Source organism: Streptopelia decaocto, assembly GCF_964273445.1.
Source record: "Streptopelia decaocto genome assembly, chromosome: 7".
Classification (NCBI taxonomy): Eukaryota; Metazoa; Chordata; class Aves; order Columbiformes; family Columbidae; genus Streptopelia; species Streptopelia decaocto.
In genome coordinates this window covers 13,583,829-13,608,641 of record NC_138661.1, presented here as the reverse complement: position 1 = coordinate 13,608,641, position 24,813 = coordinate 13,583,829, and the positions used below count along the sequence as shown (strand labels likewise).

The window sequence follows — 24,813 nt, the reverse complement described above, 5'->3', positions numbered from 1 at the left end:
CTTTACTCAGGGGTATAGAAACATGTTGGGATACAAACAGAAGTTGTTATTAGAGCTTCTTAGAATACAAACAAAAGGTTTTATTAAATCTTGTCTTTCAAGTCTGAAATGTAAGTTAATTTCTGTAGTCCACCCAGGCTGGATACTTAGGGAAGGGTAGTTATCAGCTGATAATTACATCTGCATGGGAAGATTTTTTCTGAGAGCTTGCCTGTTCTAGACAGGCATCAGAATTATATTACATGGCCTCCCTATCCCATCAAAATGTATAAAGTGCCAAATATCACCTCCCTGTGAACTGCTCTCAAACAAGGCACAAGCAGAAATTTTCCACAGGAATTATTCTGAGTGATTTCAAATGAAAGAACACCTTACAGATAGTTGCAACCTATTCTTGAAATATGCTGAAAAAATATACTTTGATGAAACTCAGAAACCCAATGTTTCAGCAGGAAGTTAACTAAGTGGCTTTAAATATGTGGTTTCACTAGCTAGCTTTAGTTATTAAGCACTTTCTCTTGGTGATGCTATTCTTGTGAGTAGCTAAATCTTTCCTAGTGATGGGTATTCATATAATGAGATCAAGATATATATTGCCTGACCAAATAGGAAGGCATGTTAGCTTTTTTTTTTTTCTGAAAATAAAAGGTTAAAAAAAACCCAGCCTTAACAGGCAAAAAGAAATTTCTATGTTTCAATTAAGATAAACAGAAACAGCAGTTAGATAATGTTGTTGGTCTTTAAGAATATAATGGCAACGTAATTTCCAGAAAAAACATCTGTGTGAAAGTATGTGTACCCAAAACAGAGGGGAAAGTCATTCCAGGGTTGTTACAATTATTTCAAGCCAAAGAAGGAACTACCAGTTCTACAAAAATCAGTGTTAAGATTAAATGTAACAGAAAGCCAAACAATATTTTTAAAAATACAACCAGCTTTTCCTCCATTGTGTACCAACAGCTGGAGACTTTGGTTTCTAATGTTTTGTACCATCCATTTGTTACCAAGAGCCAGCATTTCTCCAAGGACATACTGTGGCGTTACCACCAGACTCCTCTGCTGGGCAGTGTGAAGCCAGAGAGCGATGCTGGCCACCAAGCGTGTCCCGCAGAGCCGCCCTCCCCACCTGCAGTCTGGGAGTCCACAGATGAAGTGATCAGGTGTGTTTGTCCTCATAGGGCACCTCAGGTGTCCTTCCTCCCCTCCACTGAGCATGGTGGACACCCAAAAGTAAAAGCCCAGGAGCTCCTGACAGGCTTTCACAGTTTTACGATGAGTTCGGCATTGCAATACCAAACCTTTCTTTAGCCTAGCTCACACTACCCAGTCAGTGCGATCCTTTCATTTGCCACCTTTTAGAGCATTTTGTGATCTATGTTTCCATGGAAAGTTTAGTTGAAGTTGGCCAGTAGCTATTAGCCAATAAGTTGCTTGTGAGGGACAAGTGGACACACATTCACATAGAAGAGCACCATAAATAAGTCGCTACAGTGCTCCTTAAGTTCCCCTTCACCACTGACCCCCCACTGTCTCTCTGTCACTAACAGCCCATTCAAAATCATTTATGTTTTGGAACAAAAATGAAACCTCTCACACAGGCATGTGCTGTTGTTGCTTTGATAGCTTGTCTCTGCTCTCTCTGATCTGCTAGTCTTGAACACAGGCAAAAATGACACAAGGAAGCTAAGGAAGACCTGCAGATTGTGGCCTTTTAGCACAGTCACTGCTTCAACTTGGAAACTGAAGCAAGCTGACCCTTGGAGGTGCCTGGCAGATGATTGCCACATCAGATGGACAAAACCAGGGGGTGCCATGAGTTACATCCTCTCACTCCTGCTGCGGAGAGGCACGGCCATATGGGAGCTGCTGTGGGAGGGGAGCAGGGGAAGGGCACCCCACTGGAAACAACAGGGATGAAAACTGCAGAAACCTTGTATGGTGCTGCAAAACAAGTCAGAGACTCACAGGCAGCAAACAGACATGATAAAAATCTGTGTAGCTTACTATTCTGTCTCCAGACGGTTGAGTAAATCTTGTGCGGGGAAAGAGTGTGTGAATGGGGTTCTCCTGTGAAAGCCTGATAGGCAGGTAGTATGCTACTTTTCTTTAAAGTGTGTCTTGCTTCTCCTTCCCCTGCTGCAGTCAGGGCTGTGGCAATGGTGGAGAGGGGTGTCTGCCACCCTGCGTGTGAGGTGGGCAACCCTCAAAGGGAAGGAGTGGGCACTGCATGCTGCAGCACCAGGAAGGGACTGAGGGTGTAGGCAGCAGGTCTTAGAGGAGGAAGGAAGAACGGGGGGGTTGTAAAAGACTGTGGAGACTGTTGCAGGGATTAAAAGGCTGAGGGCAGGATGGGAAAACAGGAGGATGGAGTGGAAGGTCTGTGTATCCTCAGAGCCTGGGCCATTCAGGGAGTCTCCATGGGCTATTTGGAGCCCTGCTGTCTCTCCTGGGAATCCTCACAGTACAGAGCTCTTTCTGAGACCAGTGATGGCTCCTGGATCCATCCCTTGTCACTTTCCCTGGCTTCTTGTGAGCCAGGTTATTAATTTAGCCTCCACAACAACCTGTTGCACTGAGTTCCTCCAGTCAGCAATTTGTTGTGAAAAATCTCTTCTTTTAGGCCTGCTGCTGGATCACTTCAGTGGGTGACTCCTTATTCTTAAATGACACAAAATAATCATTAGTTTGCCTCTATTCACCACCAAACCACTGATCATTTTTCAGACCCCTGTCATCACCTCCCTCAGTCAACTTTTTTCCAGTTTGGAGGCCTAATCTGTTCAGTCTGTCTTTACACCAAGCTGGGAGGAAGAGCACGTGCGCTATTCATACATACACAGGGCCGTGCTCCGGATTTAGAGAGTCCTCTATATACTAAACCAGTCAGACATCTTGTTTTGCTCACTTTCCCATTGCTAATTGCTGCCAATGCTTTGCTCGCTTCTTTGATCTGAACATTAAGCTGATGTTTTCCGAACAAGTGCCACCACTGAATTTATACCACTTGGTTGGATGCATAGTTTATCTTTCCTCATGCACTACTTTTCATTTACGAGAAATGAATTTCCACCATTTTATGACTTGGCCCCTTGTGTCCTGCAATCCTTATGCAATTCGTGGCAGTCAGCTTTAGATCACCCATTTTGATTAAAACTGTATCATCTCTCATTCCCATGTTTTGATGATTAATGAGTACATTGTATTAATATAACATGGGGCCGAGAGCAGACTGCTCTGAAAATCTTCATCTATTGATTCCTACAGGCACCAACAGCATATGCCCTTTCATTTTATATTTTAAAAGTAAAACACAGAGCCTCTGCCTTCCTGTCTTGTGGCAGTTTAGGCTCAGTTTGGAGCCTTCAGTGATGAGCTTTATTTAAAACACTCTGTAAACAAATCCATGAAGGTGCAGCACCCTTCCTGGCCAGGCAGCTGGGTGGCTTTGCACCTGCTCCGAGGCTCCCGGCTCAGCACCCCAGCCGCCGGGCTCTTTAAGTGGGACCGGCCCCGCCCGCCGCCCTCCCTGTCACAGCCGGGCCTCTCCCGGGCCTCCCGGTAGCGGCCATGGCGGTGCTGGGGGCGGTGTGGGGGCTGCTGGCGGCCCTCGGCCTCCTGGCCCTCGGCCTGTACTGCTGCTACGTGAGATACATCCACTTCAAGTACGACCACATCCCCGGCGCCCCGCGGGAGAGGTAAGGGCCGGCCGGGCAGGGCCGCGGTGGGGAGGCGGGGACCCGCGGGGGTTTCAGCCGTTCTCACCGCCGGCCCCAGCCCCGTTCCCGCGGCCGGGCGGAGCGCAGCCTGGCACCCCGGCTGCCCCCTCTGCCAGGCTCGGGCCGTGGCAAAATGTCAGAGCAGAAGATAAACAGCCCAGCCTGTATCGCTGCGGGGCAACCTGCAGGACGGGCCAGACCTTGCTGATGTGGGCAAGGGCAAGGAGGTCAGGCTGGCTGGGAACAGCTTCCCAGGGAAGGCGGGCACCACGAAACTGGTGAAGGGGTTGGAGGGGAAGCTGTGTGAGGAGTGGCTAAAGTCACTGGGTTTGTTCAGCCTGGAGGAGACTGAGGGGAGACTTCATCATGGTCTGCAGCTTCCTCACAAGGGCAGGAGGAGAGGAAGGCACTGAACTCCTCTGTTTAGTGACCAGTGACAGAACCACAGGGAATGGCAGGAAGACGTGCCAGGGGAGGTTTAGGTTGGACATTAGGAAAAGGTTCTTCACCCAGAGGTTGCTGGAGCACAGGAACAGGCTCCCCAGGGAGGTGTCACAGCCCCAAGCCTGACAGTGTTCAAGAAGAGACTGGAAAACACCCTCAAGACACATAGTGTGAACTGTGGGGTGGTCATATGCAGGGACAGGAGCTGAACCTGATGGTCCTTGTGGGGCCCTTCCAACTTAGGACATTCTATGATTCATTGGGCAGGGCTGGGGATCCCACTGTTTTGCTCCGCAGCACTGCCTGGTTGGTGGGATCTGCTGGCCTACATCTCCCTCCCTGGATGATCACCACAAGTGGCCACAGCAGTGTGAAGTGAGCAGCTTAGAGTTACCCATCTGAGCTGTGCATTTGCTTATGTCACCAAAGATGGACCTGGCAGGCAGCACCAGCCATGCAGGAGGGGATCTCTGTGCTGGACCAGCACAGCCTACCCTCCCACACATCACCAGGAGGCACATTGACACTAACTCCACCAGGCACCTCTCTCTCCTGTGCCAACTGGTTTCTGCCAATAAAATGTGTCATAAGTGGTAAAGGTCAGTGAGAAAGCTGCCAGCATGGCAGTGCTATCACAAGGAGTGTGTGGGAAATCCAGCCTCACCTTGAGGTGCACATACTGCCCATAACGTGGGAAAAGGCACCGCAGCAGCACTCTCACACACAGTCCTACAGGGGCACCAAGCTTGGCTGCCTAACTCCAAGTTTCAGCCTACTTGTGTAACCAGGGTCAGATACCAAGATTAGAGAGAGGATGGATCTTGTCATACCTGAACCTGCTAGTCCCTAGGTTCATTTTGAGGTATAAAGTAACAGCCTAGAGTAATGGCAGCTTGAGAAGCCCTGTGGCTGCTTTTCTGTCCCATCTTCAGGGTTTGAGCGTGGTGTTGGTGATCAGCCTAGGATCTTTCCCAGGAAGGTTTCTGGTATTGGTATGTCTAGGTGGAAGTTTATATGTCATGCAAGCCCACAGTACTTGATAGCTTTTCAAAAGTGTAAATTGCCAGGGACAGTCCAAAACCTGCATGTCAATACTTGTTGCACAAACACTTCCACTCTTAAATGTCCAAGGTAAGGAAAATCAAATACCTCCAGCTTTGACAAGTCACTTATTAAAAAGAGAAAATAAAGCCAAGTGCTGTGCATGGTGGTGGTGTCTCCAGTACAAGAAAGACATTGACACACATGGTGTGAACTGTGGAGCTGTCATATGCAGGGACAGGAGTTGGACTTGATGGTCCTTGTGGTCCCTTCCAACTCAGGACATTCTATGATTTTATGACAAACCGAGTTGAGTCCAGTGAAGGCCAGCTGGGATGCATGGGAGGCTGAGACCTGGGTTGGCTTTGAGTGGAGAAGCAGCTGCTGAAGAGCAGGAGGGATCCACTGGCTGTTTTCAGCTACCTAATGGGTAGTTGTGAGAAGATAGAGCCAGACCCTCCTTGGAGTTTCAAAGTGAATGACAAAGAGCAATGGGCACAAGTTGTCCCAAGGAAAATACCAGTTAGATGTAGGGCAAAACACCTTAACCATGAAGGAGCTCAAACACTGGCACAGGTGACTGGGCAACGCCCTGAGCCTTGTACCATAGCTCTGACGTTGAATGGCCTGGAGCAGCGGACTGGACCAGTGGCCTTGTGAGGTCCAGGCCAACCCAGATTACTCTGAAATGGGATTCATCCAAACCTAAATGCTTCTCAATTGAGAGCACAGCTGGTAAACTGGAGAAGAGCAGCACTGGAAGCAAAGGCTGGCTTGTGTCCATCTTTCTGCTTACCAGGACCAGCCTTTAGGTTGTGGTCAGCAGATCTGCTCCCCAGCCAGCCAGTCTACAGCCTGTATCCTTTGAAGGTGTTATTCTGTCCCAGATGCACAACTTTCACATTGCCCTTGGCTCTTGCCCTCTGATAAAAGCTTAATAAAGCCTTATTTTTGGATGAAGTGCAACAAGATCTTATCAAAACCTCAGGCTGTGTCTAAGGTCTTATGGCTGCATGATGACAAGATTACGTTAATGCCTTTGATTTCCTGGGCTGATTCATTTTGTTGGAACTAACACAGCACATCTCTAAACGAGTCTTGTGCAGGACAGGCTGGAAAAGTGAGTGCTCGTGGCTCTGTGTCATTTTTACTGCATGAATTGCTCACCTGTGAAGAGAGGAGGCCATCTCTTCAAAGGCTTGCTTCATATTAAAGACTTAATAGAAAGAAATGGGACAAAGTGATTTCTTTGCAAATACCTGTTTTCAGGTGATAGTGTCACGTAGTTGTATATCCCAAACCAAGCCCTTGCTTAGCTTTTTCATGGCACATGGTAAGTGGGACTTCTCATTAGCAGATGAATGTTTTAGGCCTGTTGTAACACTTGACTTAATTGAGTAGTGATGGAACAGGGGATGAAAAATATCTCTGAGGATTCCTGTGTCACACACGAGGAGCCATGGGAAAGACCTTGTGTCGTGCGCTGCAGATTGACCGTTTTCTGGAGCTTTAGCTAATGAAGTACTCTTCTGTCTTATTTTGAGCTTTCACATCTTTTTGGAGTCCAGTTACAATGGAGGAGACAAACAAGTGAAGGATTATAAGTTTCTGTAGATGCTGGGTAACTTTGAGTGCATGTTATTTTAAGTGCCTCCCAGTTCCAAGAGAAATAAAATGAGAGCCTGTTTTTCCCCTGTATCTTGTTTATACAGAAAAGGATGATAGCACGGCTGTCTGTCTCTCAAATGGAAAACAGATCTTGAGTGCTTCATTTATAGAGGAGCTTGGCCAATTCTTCCTTCAGATGTACACGAAAGTGGGAATTTGTCACTTGCCGCCAAAGGAAGGGATTGATCTCTAACTTTTTAATACAGCTATTATATTTGAAGAGTTAACCTTTGTTATTCATTTCTGCAATTTCCATATTAGCCAGTGATTATCCTTCTAGGTTGTCCTCTTTTTTTCAGCCTTTGAGCTGATATGGCTTTAGACAGAAGGAGAACGTTCCTAATTTTACTCAGTTTGACTCCACTGACAGAACCTTACGAGGAGAAGAACATGAGCAACAGTTGTATTGCATCACTGAGCAGCAATCCATACAAAATCCTGTGCTGACATCCTTGTGACACTCTTAACCTTCATTTTCTGCAGCTTTATATTTGGACATCTGCCGATCTTGTGGAGAATGCTGAGGAAACAGGAGTTTATGCATGATCTCTTCCTGCAGTGGTAAGTTGAGACACATCATTAACATCAAATGGGGTAGCTTTGTAGCCCAGGTTGGGAAATCAAGGCACAGAGGCCCTGAATTACTTATTTATTGTCGTTCAAAAGGTTGGTAGAGGAGCTAGAAAAGAGATCATGGGTCTTCCTCTTAATGGCTTTATTTGCTGAAGACTGTGGTAGTTCCCAGTGCATACTGCTGGGGTCCTTTGAGGTTATTAGGTCTAAACTGTTACATGTTGATGGTTTGTACCGTAATTCTCTTTTTTCTCTTTGTCCTATAGGGCAGAGAAATATGGACCTGTTGTACGGCTTAATGCCTTTCACAGAGTCTCGTTAATGATTGTGAGCCCTGAAGGAGTGAAGGTACTGCAAAATAAAGCTGAATCAACAGTGGGGGTGGGCCCGTCCCTCCAGAAAGAGAGAGGTGGTGCCTGATGTTCAGAGCAGCGTGGTGCAGCCAGTCCATGTCTGCAGAGAGTACGGCTCGGGTGGGTTGGGAGGATGAGGTGCGCTGCTCTCTGGGCTGTCCTGATTTATTTTCTTCCTTGATCAGTTGATTTACTTTGTTACCTTTATTTAAACAACAGACGGAGCAAGTATCCACCATTTCTGAAAAGCAGACTCTCTGCAAGAGCTTAATATCTCAGATGAGTGAGGCACAAGGGACTGAATTTCTTCCTCTAAATCTTTGCAATAACCAGAGAGTGAGATTTCAGGTCATTGGTCAAAAAGTACTAGAGGTGTGCAAAACAAGCTAGCAGCACGGGAACTGGGGAATCAGGGCACACCAAATAATTCATGTAGTCTTCAGACTATTGCTACAGGAGGAAAAGAGTGAACGTGTGAGTGGCTTTTTATGTTTTGTCTGGGAAATGGATTGCACTCAGTATTCACTGACCCGAGATTTGATTTTAGGAGTTCTTGATGTCACCACAATACTCAAAGGATCCGCTGGTGTACAGTCGTATCTTCAGCATATTTGGCGAGAGGTAGGTGAAACCTGTCTGAAGCTATTTGGATCTGAAAATAAGTGAAAGATTAATAACATTGCAGGCATGACACTTACTTTGACTCAGACCATTTACCTTACTGTGGGGATTAATAACTAGTTCCAGACATATGTAAGCAGCATGTACCTATAAAATTATGTGTCAAGTCAAATGTCTTCCCAATCAGGGAGCAGGTTATGTTGGATTTTTTTACATTGATAATTTTTTTTTCCTCCCCGTGAACGTTCAGTTAGTCTCAGAATAGTTTGCTTAAGACCTTCACCAAACGTCTCGCTTAGATTGTAAAGCACTGAATTATTCCTTAATGCATGGGAGTTTCCAGCTTCTAAGTTCAGTAACAAAAAAAGGGGATTTTTCTCTGTTAGTCTGAAGCTTTTAAAAATATAATAATCCTGTTATTATATTATTTGCATGAAAACTGTAATGAACCACCATCTTGTTGGACTTGGCAGTTCACATCTACCAGGCAAAACATCTGCAGTTCAGTCGTTGTCTACAGTGATGTACTTGAAGCAGCATGATGCTCCCTACATGTGGGAAAAATAGAAGAAAGTAGATGTGAAAGAGTTTATATCTTCGTGACTACATAGGATTTGGCTGGCTGAAAACTTCCTTTCCTTGTTATCCTAAATGCCAGGTTTATAGGGAATGGCTTGGTCACTGTTTGCAACCACGAGCATTGGCACAAGCAGCGGAAGATAATGGATCCAGCTTTCAGCCGAAAGTAAGGCAAATATCTCTGTGACGATATCACTGTTATTTCTACTGTATTTTCATGATTCTCCCTGTCGTTGATCCATTATTTGATAATGACTATTTGATCATGTTTTACTTGGAGGCCAACGCACCATTTCCATGACAAGTGCAACTTGACCTGGCTTCCCATGGGGCAGTGACATCCCTGTGAGCTGAGTGACAGCAGGAAGGTCCCAGGGCTCTCAGTGAGGGTAAAAGATCACTGGAACAGGCTGCCCAGGGGGGTTGTGGAGTCTCCTTCTCTGGAGACATTCAGAACCCACCTGGACACCTTCCTGTGTAGCCTCATCTAGGTGTTTCTGCTTCGGCAGGGGGATTGGACTAGATGATCTATTGAGGTCCCTTCCAATCCCTAACATTCTGTGATTCTGTGTTGCGTATCCATGAGTGTGGCGATGGCTGCATTATCCTGTTGGAAAACAGACCTTAGGGATTTGACATGGGCAAGCCTCATTGTTCCCCTGAGTGCTTCCCTGTGGGAGATACGGTGTGACTGATAAGCAGGGGGTTGGTCTGGTTTGCTTGTGTGTGCCTTGATGCATTGGTTTAGGGCCTGAAGATAAAGTCTGTTTGCTTTGGCATCCAGAGGCCAAAGCCCTTTGCCACAACAGCTGTTGTTTACATGGCAGGATGGAGCGGGGCTGTTCTAAGAAGAATTCAGCTCATGTTATCTGTTTGCTTTTTAAAGTATTAAGGCAAATTTATTATAAATTAAAAAGCAAAAATCTTTTACAATTTTCAATGGAAAATAATGAAAATAATTTTGCCTGAGCAAAGATGTTCTTTCCAGAGCCCCCATCACTCATCTTTATTAATTATTCAGCTACCTGATTGGTCTGATGGAAACTTTTAATGAAAAAGCAGAGGAGCTGATGATGAAGCTAGAGGAAAAGGCAGATGGAAAAAAAGAGTTTAGCATGCTGACGATGATGAGCCGGGTGACTATGGATATCATTGCAAAGGTACCAGCTGTCCGCTTTCGTGTTTTCACTGCGGCTGGCAGGAAGGAATGGAAGTAGCAGGTACCGGCGGCAGGATGGGAGCAGGAACTGGAGCCAGGGAACAAGAGCGTTACCCAGCAGTGCCAGGAGAGCTGAACTGTGCCACTTCCATTTGGGCTCAGCCATAGGAAAGGGCAGTTAGGGAAGGGTCTGCACAGTCCTGGTGTGGCCTGCAGGATGGGGACCCTTTGCAAAAGCTGTCACAGCCTCATACCTCCCACCCTCCGTGCCGAAAGGGTCACACCAGTGCTCATTCATGTGTGGATGTTGTAATATTACCATTATATGTCAGCCTGAAATCTGCCTTAGGCTGGCTTTTCCCTTCTCTAAGCAAAACAGTTTGGGATGAATGTAATAGTAAATTATTAATCCCACCCCCAAATAAGGAGGAAGCATAATGTAGATATTACCCTTCCCTTGCAACCTCCTGTAAGGCAGGCTCTAGCCTGAGGTGCTTTCAGGGGAAAAGGTGGCGATGTGAGGTTCTGCTCTTTCACCTCAGTCCCAGGGAGCCAGGAGGATGCAGCGAGTTGGTTTTTTCTCTCCCACTCCTCAGGTAGCCTTTGGCTTGGAACTGAACGCGCTAAGCAATGACCAGACGCCTCTCCCTCGTGCTGTGACTGTGGCTTTGGAAGGAATGACCAAGACGCGCATCCCCTTCATACGGGTCTGTACAGTCATCACTTTGGTCCTCTCTCCTTGCATCCAGCTGGAGCCTCTGCTCCTGCATGAGTTGGTGGGCTGGAGATGTGCAAGGTCCATATGCAATGGGGAGACAGTAGCCCTTTCCTTCTAACATGTATCAAGATAAAATCCATTAGTGCTTTAAAACACTTGCAAAATTAACATTTAATGCTTCCTTTGTGTCTTTCTTCCTTCTCCTTCCCCCTGCATGTGTCCTCTCAGAAGGTTTTACACTTTCACACCCACCACTGCAAAAATTGAGATTTTTGCCATTTGTCCAAGAAGGATGGCAGCCTTCACTCAGGGTGGAAAAAAATTTGAACTTTCTTACCATAAAAAAAATATATTTTTGGCCCAAATTCATGTGCTAGGAAATTATGGATGTAATATGAAATATTTAAGTTAAAAATCATTCCACAGTTTCTCATGAAAGCTGTAGTTCAGGCTTTTAGAGCTCTTATTTTTCTTTTTGGCCTCAGAGGTGAGATTCTGTATTGCATGCTGCAGTTTCTTTCCATGAGGAATTTTGCTTACGGTGCCCAAAACATCAGCTCTGACAAGAGAAGACATCAGCATGCACAGATTGAAATATTTCTCATTTCAGACCAAACTCTTTACCTTGGGGAGGTTCACTTTGCTCCATGGAGAGCAGATGTTTGCGTGACGAATGTCATTTAGCAGAAAAGAAGGTGCTCACTTGAAAAAGAACACTTGCAATATTTTTTACCAGCAAAAGGAATAAAATTACTAAAGAAATTCTGTATTCAGTACATGCCATGGAAACAGAAGCTGATAAAGGAGGTCAAGGAGAGTGTGAGGCTGCTGCGGCGTGTGGGGAAGGAGTGTCTTGACCAGAGGAGAGAGGACATCCAGAATGGGAAGGAAGTCACCCTGGATATCCTTACACAGATACTGAAAGGAGATGGTAGGCGACACGTTGCTGTTTGAGTGAATTTCTCTGTGGAATGGTTTGCCATGAAATTCAGAGAGGATTGTTTTGGGGATCTGAACTTTGATCCTCCTTTAATGTCTTTTTCACCCTGAAGATAATGAGAGTTGCTTTGAAAATTCCCTGTTTCTTTGTGTTGGATCAAATATTGGTTGCAAGTCACTGCTGAGTTGCTCGTTCAGCATCCCCTCTTGATGCCACCTCAGACCAAATGTGCAGAATAGGGCAGAGCATTCTGGCTGTTCAGCTGAGGCACAGGAGCTGTTTTCTAATATAATTTGCTTTTCTCTTGGCAGCTCTGGAGGAAACTAGAGATGATGAAAACATTCTGGATAACTTTGTCACTTTCTTTGTTGCAGGTTGGTAGCTATTTAATTGTTTGGATATGTCATGTGGGAAGCTGCACTCATTTCTTGGGCTGTCCACAGGGTCATGATTAGGGTTGTTGCTCAGTCCATGTGATGCTGCTGTAACCAGGAGTCACTTGGTTATCAGACAGCAGTATTACACTGGTGTAATACCATCTGGGCAAGGTCTGAAGAGAAATCCTAGTTTTCTTATAGGTAAATGATGTGTTATCCTCCTTCATTCATACCAACACAGCAAATATTGCCAGGCCAGTTGTTTCCAACCTGTGGTGCAGAGGGCAGTGCTGCTTGCTGTTTTGCAGGGCTGTTCCCCATGGAGCTCTGGCCCTTCCTCCCAGATCCTGCTAAACCCTGCTGAAAGCATCTTTAACATATTCCATGTGTGTCACCTCACCCACATGACTAAACACCATTCTTGCCTTAAGTGCATTAGTCAGCACTTGGTAGGAGAAGTCACTGTCAAACCCATCAGAAAAAGCAGGGGCTGAGATGATATGTGAGTTAAACACCATAGAAAGATCAATCTTACAAGTCAGGAGGGTTTATGTTCTGAAGAAGTTGAGGTCAAAACACTGTTCTTTGGCAATAAAGATGTTATTGCAACAAATACATCTTTGCAGAAGTCTGTTTTCTGTAACACTTCAAAATAGCACATATACGTATCCATGAAAAAAACAAAAACTATCCACATAAAGCAGACATTTCAAGGAAAGATGGTTAGAAGCTCTGTTTTCCCTCAAAACCAGTGAATCTTTGCTTCTTGGCAGAACTGCACGTCCCATAACATGACAAGGCCAATATTGAATGTTGCTGGCCCTTCTGTTCAGGAGCCCATAACCACGAGGTGCCGTATGCAGCCACTGCAGCTTTGAGTTGGGCAAGATGGCTCATATCTTTACCAGCTGTGTCTTGTTCTTGTCACTCTTGAAAGCTCCTTATGTGGAATTTACATCCCTTTTAGTGTTTCTGTTAATTTCTAGCATACTTGAAATAAAACATTTGAGGCCTGACATTTAAAGTTTCCTGTTCACAATCACACTAGTAGACCATCTTTGTATCATTTTATTATTTCATACTAACCTTTACATCAATTTTTGGTGTTGTTAGGTCATGAAACTACTGCTAATCAGCTGTCATTTACAGTAATGGCACTGGGTCAGCATCCTGAAATACTGGAAAGGTATGTGCTCTCCAATTTGCAAACCCAGTTTGCTGTTGATTTCAAGGTGAACTTAATTACAAGGATTATTTAAAAGCTAGGATCAATTCTCAATACCTCAATAGCCTCAGTTACAAAACAAACAGCTTCATAGTCCCAATACGTCTAAATTTTTTAAAAAGCTTAAGATGAATTATTCCAATTCCATCTAGGTGACCTTTTTCAAAGTTGGTCACGAATCCCTGATTCGGCTCCACTGTATGCACATTGCTCCATCCTGATATGAGGCACGAGTTCAGGCAGGCTGGCTGGGAATCGGTAGGCATTTTGCCTGAGGATGGGAGTCAAAGTCCAACTCAGTGCCTGGAAAGTAAAAAATGTAATTTGTTAACTTGCCTAGCAAGAAATGGGTGTCTGCAACTAACATTTTTTTAATTTAACTGCAGGCTTCAGGCTGAAGTGGATGATGTTCTTGGTGCCAAAAGAGACATTGACTATGAGGATCTTGGCAAACTCACCTACTTATCGCAGGTACTGTAGGAGTGAGGTAAAATACCAGTCAGAGCTGTTTGGTAGCACCTCTGCCATGTCGTGGAGAAGCCCCACACTTCTAAGAACAATGCCAGTATTTTATCCTGACGGTGTTTATCTCCAGAGAGTCAGCAAGAATGTACCATGAGCCATTTACAGCAGCCCGGCCTTGTTGGGAAGGATGGTCCTCAAATTTATTTCCAAAATCCTATATGATTCCTTCACTGCTTTCTGTAATTATTACTTAGCTAGGAGCTAGAGTGGAGTTGCTTAATCCCTACCTGTTTAAGCTGAAACCATAGCTGTATTTTAAGAATGGTTTGCAACTTTGAGCCCAACCTGTGTGTGAATCCCACGCAGTTCCCAGACTCACAGCTCTATTTTTGATGATTGCTAAGGCATTTCCAGCTATGATCTCACCATGCGCCATAAACTCAGCAGGATTTGAGGACACCCAAAAATAATGGCTAGTTTTTTTAAATTCTATTTTTTATTATTCAGTCTTGAAACCTTACTCAGTCACTTGGTGGGGGGGGGGTTGTAGTAAGAGAGAGTTTAATCCTAAAAGAGGTCTTGTGCGTAAAATGCCAGTCAGTAATGAACTGCACAGCCAGGGCTTGGCTGCTCACCAGTGTTTGTGTTGCGTGTCCTTTTTTACAAGATGAGGGACACCAGTAGCCCCCAGGAGAGGCTGAATCACAACCCTGGCAGCTCTTCTTCTGCTTACATTTCCCCTATTTATTTTAGTAGTCTACCATGATCACTTTTCTCTGTAACTGCCCTGCCGAGGTAGATGATGGTGTTTTACCATTTGTCGTATCCCATCTCACAAATCACTGTGCCTTGGCAGTGGATAGATTTGAAAGGTGTATTTTTCATAAGGAAAAAGCATCTCTTTGTCATTACAGAAATCAGCAGGTTTCCTTAGGCTCCTCCAAATACCCTCACAATTATACCACTCCAATTAGGATGAGGTGTCTAAGCCTTTTAGTTTTAAGACAGATCACATTAGAGCCTCCCAAAGCAGTCTGTTTATTTAAAAGAACAAGCTTGGATCTGTGCAATCAAAATCATGGTCACCCTTGGGCAGAGCCAGGCCATCACTGGAGTATCAGAGACCATGGGACTCCTCTCCTGTCGCTCAGCCAATTCTGAATCCTTTTGTCCATGCTTCTCTTTCATTACTCCACTCATGCATACACACTGTTAATTGCATTTGCAGTGCAATGCTAATGTGCACTGTTAATTAGGTTTCACTTTGATGAAATAAGCCATTCTTACAGCTCACTGCCACCAAAAGAAATGGTTTTATTCCGTTTTTTTTCTCACTGTACCCTATTCATTTTCCTTTGCCAGGTTGTTTTTTGTTATTTGGGTGCTCTGACCTGGCTCAGCTCCCCAGGCAGCAGAAGCAGGACAAAAGCAGGAGTGGGAGCTCAGTGGCATGAGGCTTCACCCTTAGATATTCTCTTTGAATTTACTTCCCAGTACTTTTTCACTTAGTGGTTGACCTGACTTGACGTGTTAGGTCTGCTCAATGCTTGGTATCTCTTGGGGTTTTTGCTTCATTTTCTCTGTATTTTACCAGTTGTAAGAAAGAGCCAGGCCTGAAGGAGCTGACTTAGCCATGTGTTTTGTCCACAGGAGTCCAAGGGAGATAGAGCAGCATCTGTTCCACAAGTCAAAAGCTCCCATTTAGCCAAAGCAAAAGGCCACAGGGAGGTAATTAGTTTTATTTCAGCTTCCTGCCCTCTATTAACTAACTGACCTTTTGTGCTTTTCACTGACCCAGGTTCTGAAGGAATCACTGCGGCTGTACCCGCCTGTCCCGGGGACGGTACGCTGGTTGGAGAAGGAGCACGTCGTCAATGGCATCAGAATTCCTGCAAACACGACGCTCGTTGTGAGTCTGTCCCATCCACCAGCAGCAGCTTTTAGGGGCTGCAGTTGATCCAAATATAATGTGTTTCAGAGGGCCAGAACACTCCCAGAGTATATTTCTTGATGCCTCTCTTGGGCAAAACTAGGGTATGAATTGGGACTCTGGACCATTTTTGCCTGGGGACTGGAAGGCAGTTATGGTTTTGTACCTGTGATAAGAAAGAGAGGTTTTCAGTGTGCTGACTAATGCAAATAAACTCTTTTTTGGCAGTTAAGCACTTATATAATGGGAAGGATGGAAAGGTATTTCAAGGATCCGCTCACTTTCAATCCAGACCGATTTAGCAAAGATGCACCTAAGTGAGTTTCTTTTTACTCTCGGGTTATTGAATATGTAATAAGGAACCATTACAGGAAGAGATTTCAAGGGGAAGAAAGTAGGGTAGAACTATTTTCCCATTCCAGTATGAGTAACACTAAAGCCTTAACCAAATGCAAATAGAAAGCAATAATGTGCAGTATCTGTTCAGAAGCTCTTTATACCACACGATACCTTGCGAAAAAAGACCAATACTAATATTATTTAATGTTTATACTGAGGTAAAAACCAAAGATTTGGGCCAAAACCAGGCTGAATATTTGCCTTACACTTAACACAGACGCTTAATGTGGGGCAGCCCCGACCCCAGGATTCTTTAAGTGTCTGCAGATTTAAAGAGGGGACAATGGGGTGAGGGACAGAAGATGCTGTTCAGCTGTGGGGGCAGACAGCCTCACTTTATCAGTAGGCAGGAGTGCAATAGGAGGGATCAGTGACCTAAACAGCTGGTGCTGATCCCTGCATCAAACTGCTTTGTGAGCCAGGGGTTTTACTTCAGTCTAGAATTAGTGTGGTCTCCTGAACCAAACACCCCCTAGCTCACATGGTTCGGGTCTGTCCAAAGGAGCAATAATTGGGTGGACCATTAAGTTCTCCTGATGGGCTGGAGAGCATTTAGAGTATGCTTGACATTCAACTTTGAAATAAGGTTTGCACGCATCAAAACAGCTCTGTGAGCTGAGCCATATAGTAAACAGAGATGACAAGGAAATCTGCTGCAGAGCTGCACTGCTACTCTGAAGCAGAAAAAAGTTAATTTGGAGATTGTCTTAACAAGTTGGCTAAGTAGGGTGGTATTTAGACCATTTGCTTGCTGCTGTGATGAAATTTTTTGCTTGTTTCTTTAGAACCAAGCCATCAGAATGAGAGATTTGAACATTATTCTTTGCAGGCCATATTACTGCTATTTTCCATTCTCCCTGGGACCTCGATCCTGCATCGGGCAGGTGTTTGCACAGGTAAGCAGAGGCCTGGAATGAGGCTTCATTAGCGAGCACTGGGCCTGCTCAGTGTGCTGGCCGTGGCTGTTTGTGGGGGACTAGAGGCCACGCTGGTGGCGCACTGACCCTTTTCCCTCTGGAGGGAAGCTCCTCACCATACATGGCCCAAACTTATCCCGTGTCACCCATGTCCCTGCACATAGCCAAGGTACCTGTAAGGGAGAGTGAAGCTGGCTGCTCGCCCTCTGAACTGTCCTGGGTCACCCTGCTTGAATCCAAACCCTGTGATGGGAATTAGAGTCAGCATCCCTTTGCCAGCTGAGGTCAGACACAGAGGGGTTGCACAGGGCCTCTTGGGGACCATCCTGTGCCTGCAGCTGGCAGAGTCAATGCAGGGACAGTGTCAACTGGCAGAGGGGCACGAGTCAGGACTGGCACTGAGAAGGTGAGGAGGGGTCTGTGTGGATGGGGGGAACAGTTTGAGGAAGTACATGAGCATGGCAGAAAGCATTTCAGAACTGTAGGATGCCAGCTCTTCAGGTTTGTGCTGTGAGTTCATCTAAGCACCAGTTCTCAAAATCTTCAGGTTAGAATGTTTAGTTTTACACTCTGATTTCCAAAACGGGGTTAATGCATAAACACAAGGACCAATCCCAGTGATGCTCAGTTGCCTTCAAATCCAGAAAGCCCCACGCGACTCTGTTCTTCCTGCCCAAACTCAGCTGGCTGCATGAACAGAGTAACATTTCACTTTTAAATCTCTATATTGGCAAAGCAGCATGACATAACACAGTGACTTTAAGTAGCTGCAGTCCAAGCTGTATTTGCTGTCACTGATGGTGAGTTTGCTTTTCTTCTTAACAGATGGAGGCGAAAGTGGTGATGGCAAAACTGCTGCAGAGGTTTGAATTCCAGCTGGTACCCGGGCAGAGTTTTAAACTCGTGGATGCTGGGACCATAAGGCCACTAGATGGAGTCATGTGTAAATTAAAGCCCAGGAGCTGTGCAGGAGGCTGCCAGGCATGACTACTCGGTGAAGTAGCGTGACATGGTAGTGGTAGCAATTCTTCTGATTTTGAAGATCTTCACACTAATCAAAGGTTAGATTTTGCAGGCCCCTTTAGAGGGTTACTAGGCTAATTCTTTTACCTAGCCTTCCTCATAATTTACTGAAGAAAACTTTAGGCGAGTCACTCTAGATATGTTGGAACATCTTTGATCTAGAAGCATACCTGGAATTGCAAAGCTTGTTCTTTTCCTGACAGACTGTTTGGTTCTGACCAGACTTGGAAGAGAATGTCCTTTCACTGGAGTATCCCTGAGGCTTCACACAAACCTAAACTCAAATCCCAGCTGATCGTTTCCACTAACTTGATTTACAACACAATACGGTGTAAGTAAGCTCTTGTTTGAGGAATTTCATAGAAGACCTCAAGATTTGGGATGAACTTAAGAAGATAATTTAGCTATTCTCTTGGTCAAAGCAATTTTCCTGTCCTTCCTCTAAATGAGAGGAACAATTGATAAAAGCAATGTGGAGCAACAGTTATTTTAACCTGGTTCATTTTCCCCATCTGGCTCATCCCAAAGCTACATGAATTCTTGGACCAAAGGGTCTAATAGGTACAGCAGGCTTGGAAGTAGGTGCCTGGAACCAAATGCTGCTTAAAATTATATTGCTGCTGAAGAAACACCTGTGCAACTTGAGCCAGGAGGCAGGGGAAGGTCCTGCACCCCCTTTTTTTGCAGCTCTGCCAAAATCGCTCACTGTGTACAGGCTTGCAGCGTGGCTCTGCTCGGGAAAAATGATCATGTGAAAATGCTGCCTTCCAGAAACAGGTGAATAATGTGAGTTTGGGCCTGAAATACAGGAAATTTGAGACATCTGGTGCTTCCACTGTTATTTCTTACCTTTTTGAATTAAAATGGTAAGAATCTGATCTGTACACTGTCAAGTTCCCATGGTGGTTTCCACACCAGGAGAGTCAAATTCCAGAGCTTTCCCTGGTTCTGCTGCTGTTGTGCTCTATCTCAGTGCAGTAGTGGGATAACAGGCCAATAAGGTTGATGTGGCTTTTGATAACATAACCAGTGTTGTACGGTGTATTAATATGACTTATACCTGGAGGTACCAATACTTGTATTGCTAGGGAAGATTTAGTCTATCTGTTGGTAGACCAGCTCTTCAATCCCTTGTGCTAAAGATCAGCTTATATCCTCCTAGACATTAATAAAATCTGATTGGGAAAACGGAGCACTCTCCAGCTGGTTGTGTGTTCCTTGGAGCTGATGTGTTCAGGAGCAGGATGCTCAATGCCAGTTGGGCTACATGTGCTGGTAGTGTAAGAAAAGGCTGAGAATATGTCAAAGGGAGGGAAGTATCTCAGCAGTGCAGTGAGTGGTGGGAAGGGAGGGAAGTATCTCAGCAGTGCAGTGAGTGGTGGGGGAAGCTGTGAACAGCACACAGACAGCTCAACAGACATGCTGGCAAACTGTGTTGTGGAGATGTGAGACACCACCATGTCAGCTCTCGACTTGGCCCTGCTAATGAATGAGATGCATTAGTTGCACAAACACGTATTCCCTTCTGCTACCTCCACAATGGGGACAGGTACTTCCAAGGAGCGCTCAAGGGGGATGGTAGCATGTTAAAACCCTGCAGTGAGTCTTGTCGTACCTCATCTGCACAAGATTGGTGCTTCCTTCCCTCCGAGGATGCTCTTCCTGCTTTGTGCAAGCCCAAGTGCCATCCAGCTCTCCAGGGACTGCTGACACAGGGCTTTCTCCTGTGCCATCCTACACCCAAGAGCTCTTGTCATACTGTCGTCTGTCGATGCTGATTGCCTTCCAGCAGATGGCAAGCTCTCCTAGTCTGTGCAAGCTCACCTGTTCCTCAGCCTTGACAGCTCCTTCTCTTAGGAGACAAACTGCCCTTGCTTTTCCAGGGCATTGTCATACTGCAGGAGTAGATGATGCCCTGTGATGTTGTGCAAATGCCATGAAGTGTTCTTGCAGTTTCATCCTGTGCCCCCAGCCAGGAGGTGATACCTTGTCTGTTAAAAAAAAAAAAAGCAGGTTTAGGAAACCTGCTCTCTGGGGCCCTGGATGCCAACCAACTGCTGACATAGGCTCTGTCAAACACTGTTGAGAAACTTCAGGCCAGAAGTGCCTAGGGAGACACAGCTGTGCTTGCCATGGGCTATGAAGAGACCTGGGGGTTGCAGCGTTCTTGGACATCACAGAAAAGGTCAGTTTCTCCTTCTTCTGGAGGAGAAACATGTTATTTCATTTCTAGGGCAAGTAGTCATTACCTGCACCAAGCACTCTGCTAGGGATCGTGGCCAGTAAGGCAAAAAAGCAGAGCATGGTCTGTCTCCCCCAGCGTCCTTCCCAGCTGCTTGCAGGAAAGTATCATACCTGCAGCTAATTTTCATCTCCTTTTTCTGGCTCTTGGCCAAAGCAAAGAAAAAACCTAGAAATGGCTGGTGGGGTGATTTTTCCATGGGTGCCACCCAGGTGGGGCCCAGCACAGCTCTGTGTGGCATTCCTGGAGGCTGGATGCAGAAGGGTTTCTTGGTTTACATGGAACTGCAAAGCCAGGCTGCTCAGGACGGCTCCTGCCCTCCAGCAGCTCCTCATGCTTTCACCCTGCCCTGGATGAGCACATTTGCAGATGGACCAGAATTTTTTGGAGGCATCCAAGAGCTCAGCTGGCAGGAGTCAAGGTAAGTAGCTGCCCCCAAAGGTGAGGGCACTGATGGCTACACTCATTCCCAAGAAGTGTCTAAGTCTTCCTCCTGTTTTGATGGATGGCTCCTTCAGGTTTCTTTGATCCCCCTCCTCTTTGCCTCCTTCTTCTGCGTTGATGTCCCAGACTTTCACGTATGTGCTCAGTGTCAGGATTTCCCCCCACCCTGGATTTCTCCCCAGGTTTTTGTGCTAACCCAGGAGCTTGATCTTATCTCTTCTAGATCAGTGTCATAGTCAAGAAACAGGGAAAAAGCTGCTGCCTAGACCTCTTGGGACAGGAGGGGACCAGTTAGGGGAATACACCCAGAGAAGTCTCTGTCTTTCAGAGAGAGGCAAATTCCTTCACCACTGGCATGGGAGAAGGAGGTGCTTTCTCAACCCAGCTGGTCTGGAGCACAGAAGACTCCCAGTTTTGCATCTACACCTTATGTACAGTTTCACCTACATTTCCAGGGAGGAGCTCAGCTAATAGTGCCATCAGGGAAGTGGGAAAAATAATCACAATTTTGCATGAGAGAATTCTCCTACCCTTTGCAGGAATGCAGGAGAAGCTCTGAAGCATGAGATTCAATCACAGTAATTGCAATTGTAGCACAGCCTGATATTTTCTGAACAGTGGACAATGTTCTGCGCCATCTATAGCCTCTGTGGGAATGAATGTAGGTAAGAAAGCATAGGATACTGCCCTCTATTGCTGAAGCCGCAAATGCAAAGCAGAAATTGGGTTATTTTGTTCCCTTACAGGCTCATCTATCCAGCCATGGCCAGCTTCTAGCTGCTTTCTTTACCGCAGCAGCTTTAGAGTGCCATGCTAAGGGTGTGCTGCACATCTAATCACTGTATCTTCAAAAAACCTGGTTCTCCTAGGACATGGTGGGCCTAGTGCAAGCACACGGGTTAACCACAGATGCATTTGCACTTGGTCTGGTTTTATGTTGAGAGCTGCAACAGGAGGCCTTGCCTGGATCTAACAACATCTGCTATTGAGAGAAAACAATCACAAAGCAGGTGTCCACAACATGTACCCCAAACCGTCTCCTCAATACAGTGCTCACATGCCAGTAAAGGCAATAAAGTCGGGCAGAAACTTCCCTCTGCTGTGTCACAATGGAAGGCTGGGATGGGATGGGATGTACTGGGTCTGGCAGGGCCATTGTGCCTCCTCTCTATTTTGCTCCAAATCACAACATCTTGTGTTCTCCTGGACTTAGGGACAAAGGAAGCACTTTTACAGGAGGAATAGCATTTCCTCACTGAGGCAGTGTGTCTGCTTTTCTTCATTCCTTCAGTGATTATCAGGGACAAGGGAGGCACCAGTGGGGTGGAAGAACTGCCCACACTGGAACACTACAATCCTGACAGCATCTCAGTAGGATCATTTTCAAGTTTCTCCAGCTTCCTGCCCATGCCAATGCTTTGGCCTGCTCTGCAGGACACTTGATGACATTATTTGTAATTAATCACTGCCTGTCCATTTTGTGGTAAAGTTTGGAGTCTGCACCCAGGTGACACTGAAGCTGAAGTGGGGCCCTTTTCTTTGTTTCACTCCCTGTGAAACACTCAGTTTCTTGCTGTAGACTCACAGCCCCTCAGTTCCAGGTACTACAAGTTAGGGAGGCTCAGCACACGGAAAATAAAACAGCATAAAGAGATCTAAGCTAGCAAGCTCATAAAATTTTCTGCAATGCCTTCCTGTCTCACATAAGACCTGTGTGTTAAATGTCTGGTGGCAAGCCCTGCCCTGCTCCCCGTGCCCACCTGTGCCCAGGCACAGATCCACGTAAGGTAGTGAGTATTTTTTTCCATCTCTGAACCAGTAGTGATGGGTGTTCAACAAGGCAGAAAGTACTAACTCGGGTATTTCCCGTTCAAGCCCTGAAGAGTCTCCTGGCCTTGTCCTGCTCCACTGTCACAGCAGGCTCTGGGGTGGACATGGTCAAAGCTACCTGGTTCCCACTGCAGTGAGCAGCTAGACTTCTCCCTGATGAGAGTTTGCTCTCTCTACATTGGGCACTTCTTTGCTCCCTCCCAGGACCTATAACATACTTGCTGTGCTCTGAACTTCTGCAATGGTTTTGTACCCTCAGAACAAACCATCTTTTGATCCTCCTTGTGTTTCAGCCAGCACAGGCTCCCAGAGCTCCTGGGAGTGAGACAGTGCTCAGGAGCAGGACCTTCTCAAGGATTGGTGCTGTTTTCCCTTGTCTCTTCAAAACACTTAAGTTACATCTATATTAACAAAGGAATCATAGAATACCAGGTTGGAAGGGACCTCAAGGAAACATGCCCCAGACCTTTCCCTGGTACTGAGGCAGACTGGTGCAGAACAGCCATGTCTATTGAGCTCTCTTACCCTTCAAAATATGGTGGTCATGAGCAACCTATGTGTGAGGAATGGTCTCTGGCACATCTTGACTCCCAGATCATATCAGGAATTGTCAGCAGAGTGCTAGTGGCCAGGGGCTGCTCTAACAGGGAAGATCGAGTGTTGGTGCCTGGGAATGTACCTGACACTTCAACTTTTTCAGTCTGTACTAGTTTGAAGACTGTCTTTAGACTCAGTCTGTACTGGTAGGCTAACCCTGCTAGCAGGCTATTTTGTTCTAACACTGAACTTCTGCCTCTCATCCCTTCCTTCTCTCCATGCCCTCCCTCCCGCAGTGATGCTGTTTTTCACATATCTCCTCTCCTCCTCTGTGGAAACATGACCACACTGATGCCTCATGCTCCAGCTGTCCTTCTCCTTTTTGATCCATCTACAGGATTTGCTTCCTAGCTATAGTGCCCCATACTGAGGTCCAACTGATGGTCTTGGACTCTGCCAGTGTCCTCACTGGACTGGTGTAGGAGAAATTGTTCCTTCAGTACAGACTTACTGTAAAAACAATGAGCAACTGCTTCCTTCTTTTCAATGGACTTTAATTAGCTTTGCTCTCACTCAATTTCCTCAGAAGATTACAGCACTGTAAGCTACAAGCAGACACTGGAGCATCTCCAGTGCCTGAAGAACCAGCAGCACCCAGTAAATATTACACTGGATCCACCCCAAAGATCCTACCAGGTGATACTGGAGCCAAGCACTGGGAAAGACTCCAGCCCTGTGGGGTCTTTTCAGCTCTTCTGGTAAGGGTGGATCCTTGTCTCGTTCACCTTCACCTTCCAAGTCTTCCCTTCTTTCATTTGCACAGATCCTCAAGGAATTAAAGGACTTTCAAATGACCATGTACTCCTCTGCTACACCCTTGCAGCAGCACATTGCTGTGTTTACTGTTCAAGGTGTCACCTGTGTTGGGAAAGGCCACCACTTGTTCCATTGTCTGCAAGAAGCCTTGTGCAGCAGAGCCATGATCTTGGCAGGAATCCTTAAGTGCTACTATAAAGCAAATAAATAATCAATCACTATTATTTTTATTTATCTGTGAGTCTGCTCTAATAGGTTTTGATATTATTACGGTGCTGACAACAGGCTGAAATTAGATAATACTACACTCAGCTGGTATCCATTCCCTTGGAAACACAGGTAAAAATGTATTTAATAGCTCTCCAGTGACAATGAATATTCATTGATATGACACAGATGTATACTTGATTTGAAAATAAGGACAGTAATTAAAGAGCTATTAAGGTTAAAAAGCAACAAAGGAAATTCAGCTACTGAAAGAGCTGTTCTGGGATCAGCCCTAAACTATACGTGCATGGATAAGCACAGGCCACCTGAGATTTTCTACATTATTTTACATATTGGTGTATGGTGGGCTCCAATTTCCCTCCCAGACTCGGTCATCTGGAAATGTCCCAATGAATTCCGAGTTAATTTTTCCTGCAGTCTTACAGAGCAGCTGTACTCCACTGTGGTGCTGCCACTCGTACCCTGCCTCACATGCTGCTCTGGTAGTATTGAACTAGCAAGAAGTGGAGGGGAAACTTTCTGCAGGCTTTTGCAAAGGAAACTATTTATAGTTGATCATTTATATTAA

The 24,813-nt window shown here is 45.7% G+C and overlaps 1 protein-coding gene across 2 annotated transcripts; it reads left to right on the top strand.

The window, feature by feature from the left end:
* Positions 1 to 3,552: 3,552 nt before the first annotated feature.
* CYP46A1 (cytochrome P450 family 46 subfamily A member 1) lies at positions 3,553 to 19,340 on the top strand. Of its 2 annotated transcripts, XM_082057867.1 has the most exons (15): positions 3,553 to 3,695; positions 7,353 to 7,430; positions 7,709 to 7,790; positions 8,343 to 8,416; positions 9,075 to 9,161; positions 10,017 to 10,155; positions 10,751 to 10,861; positions 11,647 to 11,803; positions 12,124 to 12,186; positions 13,303 to 13,375; positions 13,801 to 13,885; positions 15,678 to 15,788; positions 16,038 to 16,126; positions 17,038 to 17,104; positions 17,951 to 19,340. In XM_082057867.1, exons 1-15 carry the CDS (start codon positions 3,568 to 3,570, stop codon positions 18,110 to 18,112), a joined length of 1,506 nt encoding a protein of 501 aa, XP_081913993.1. In that variant the 5' UTR covers positions 3,553 to 3,567; the 3' UTR covers positions 18,113 to 19,340. The 2 variants fall into 2 exon arrangements, with proteins under 2 accessions (XP_081913993.1, XP_081913994.1); XM_082057868.1 differs by lacking the exons at positions 3,553 to 3,695; positions 7,353 to 7,430; positions 7,709 to 7,790 and adding an exon at positions 7,824 to 7,933.
* The last annotated feature ends 5,473 nt before the right edge of the window (positions 19,341 to 24,813 follow it).

Bases quoted from the DNA above. Each gene is read 5' to 3' on its own strand.
- CYP46A1 (XM_082057867.1), top strand. From the start codon at position 3,568: ATGGCGGTGCTGGGGGCGGTGTGGGGGCTGCTGGCGGCCCTCGGCCTC. The intron at 9,162-10,016 runs GTAAGGCAAATA...TTAATTATTCAG, and splicing joins GATCCAGCTTTCAGCCGAAA to CTACCTGATTGGTCTGATGG. The intron at 10,862-11,646 runs GTCTGTACAGTC...TTCTGTATTCAG, and splicing joins CGCGCATCCCCTTCATACGG to TACATGCCATGGAAACAGAA.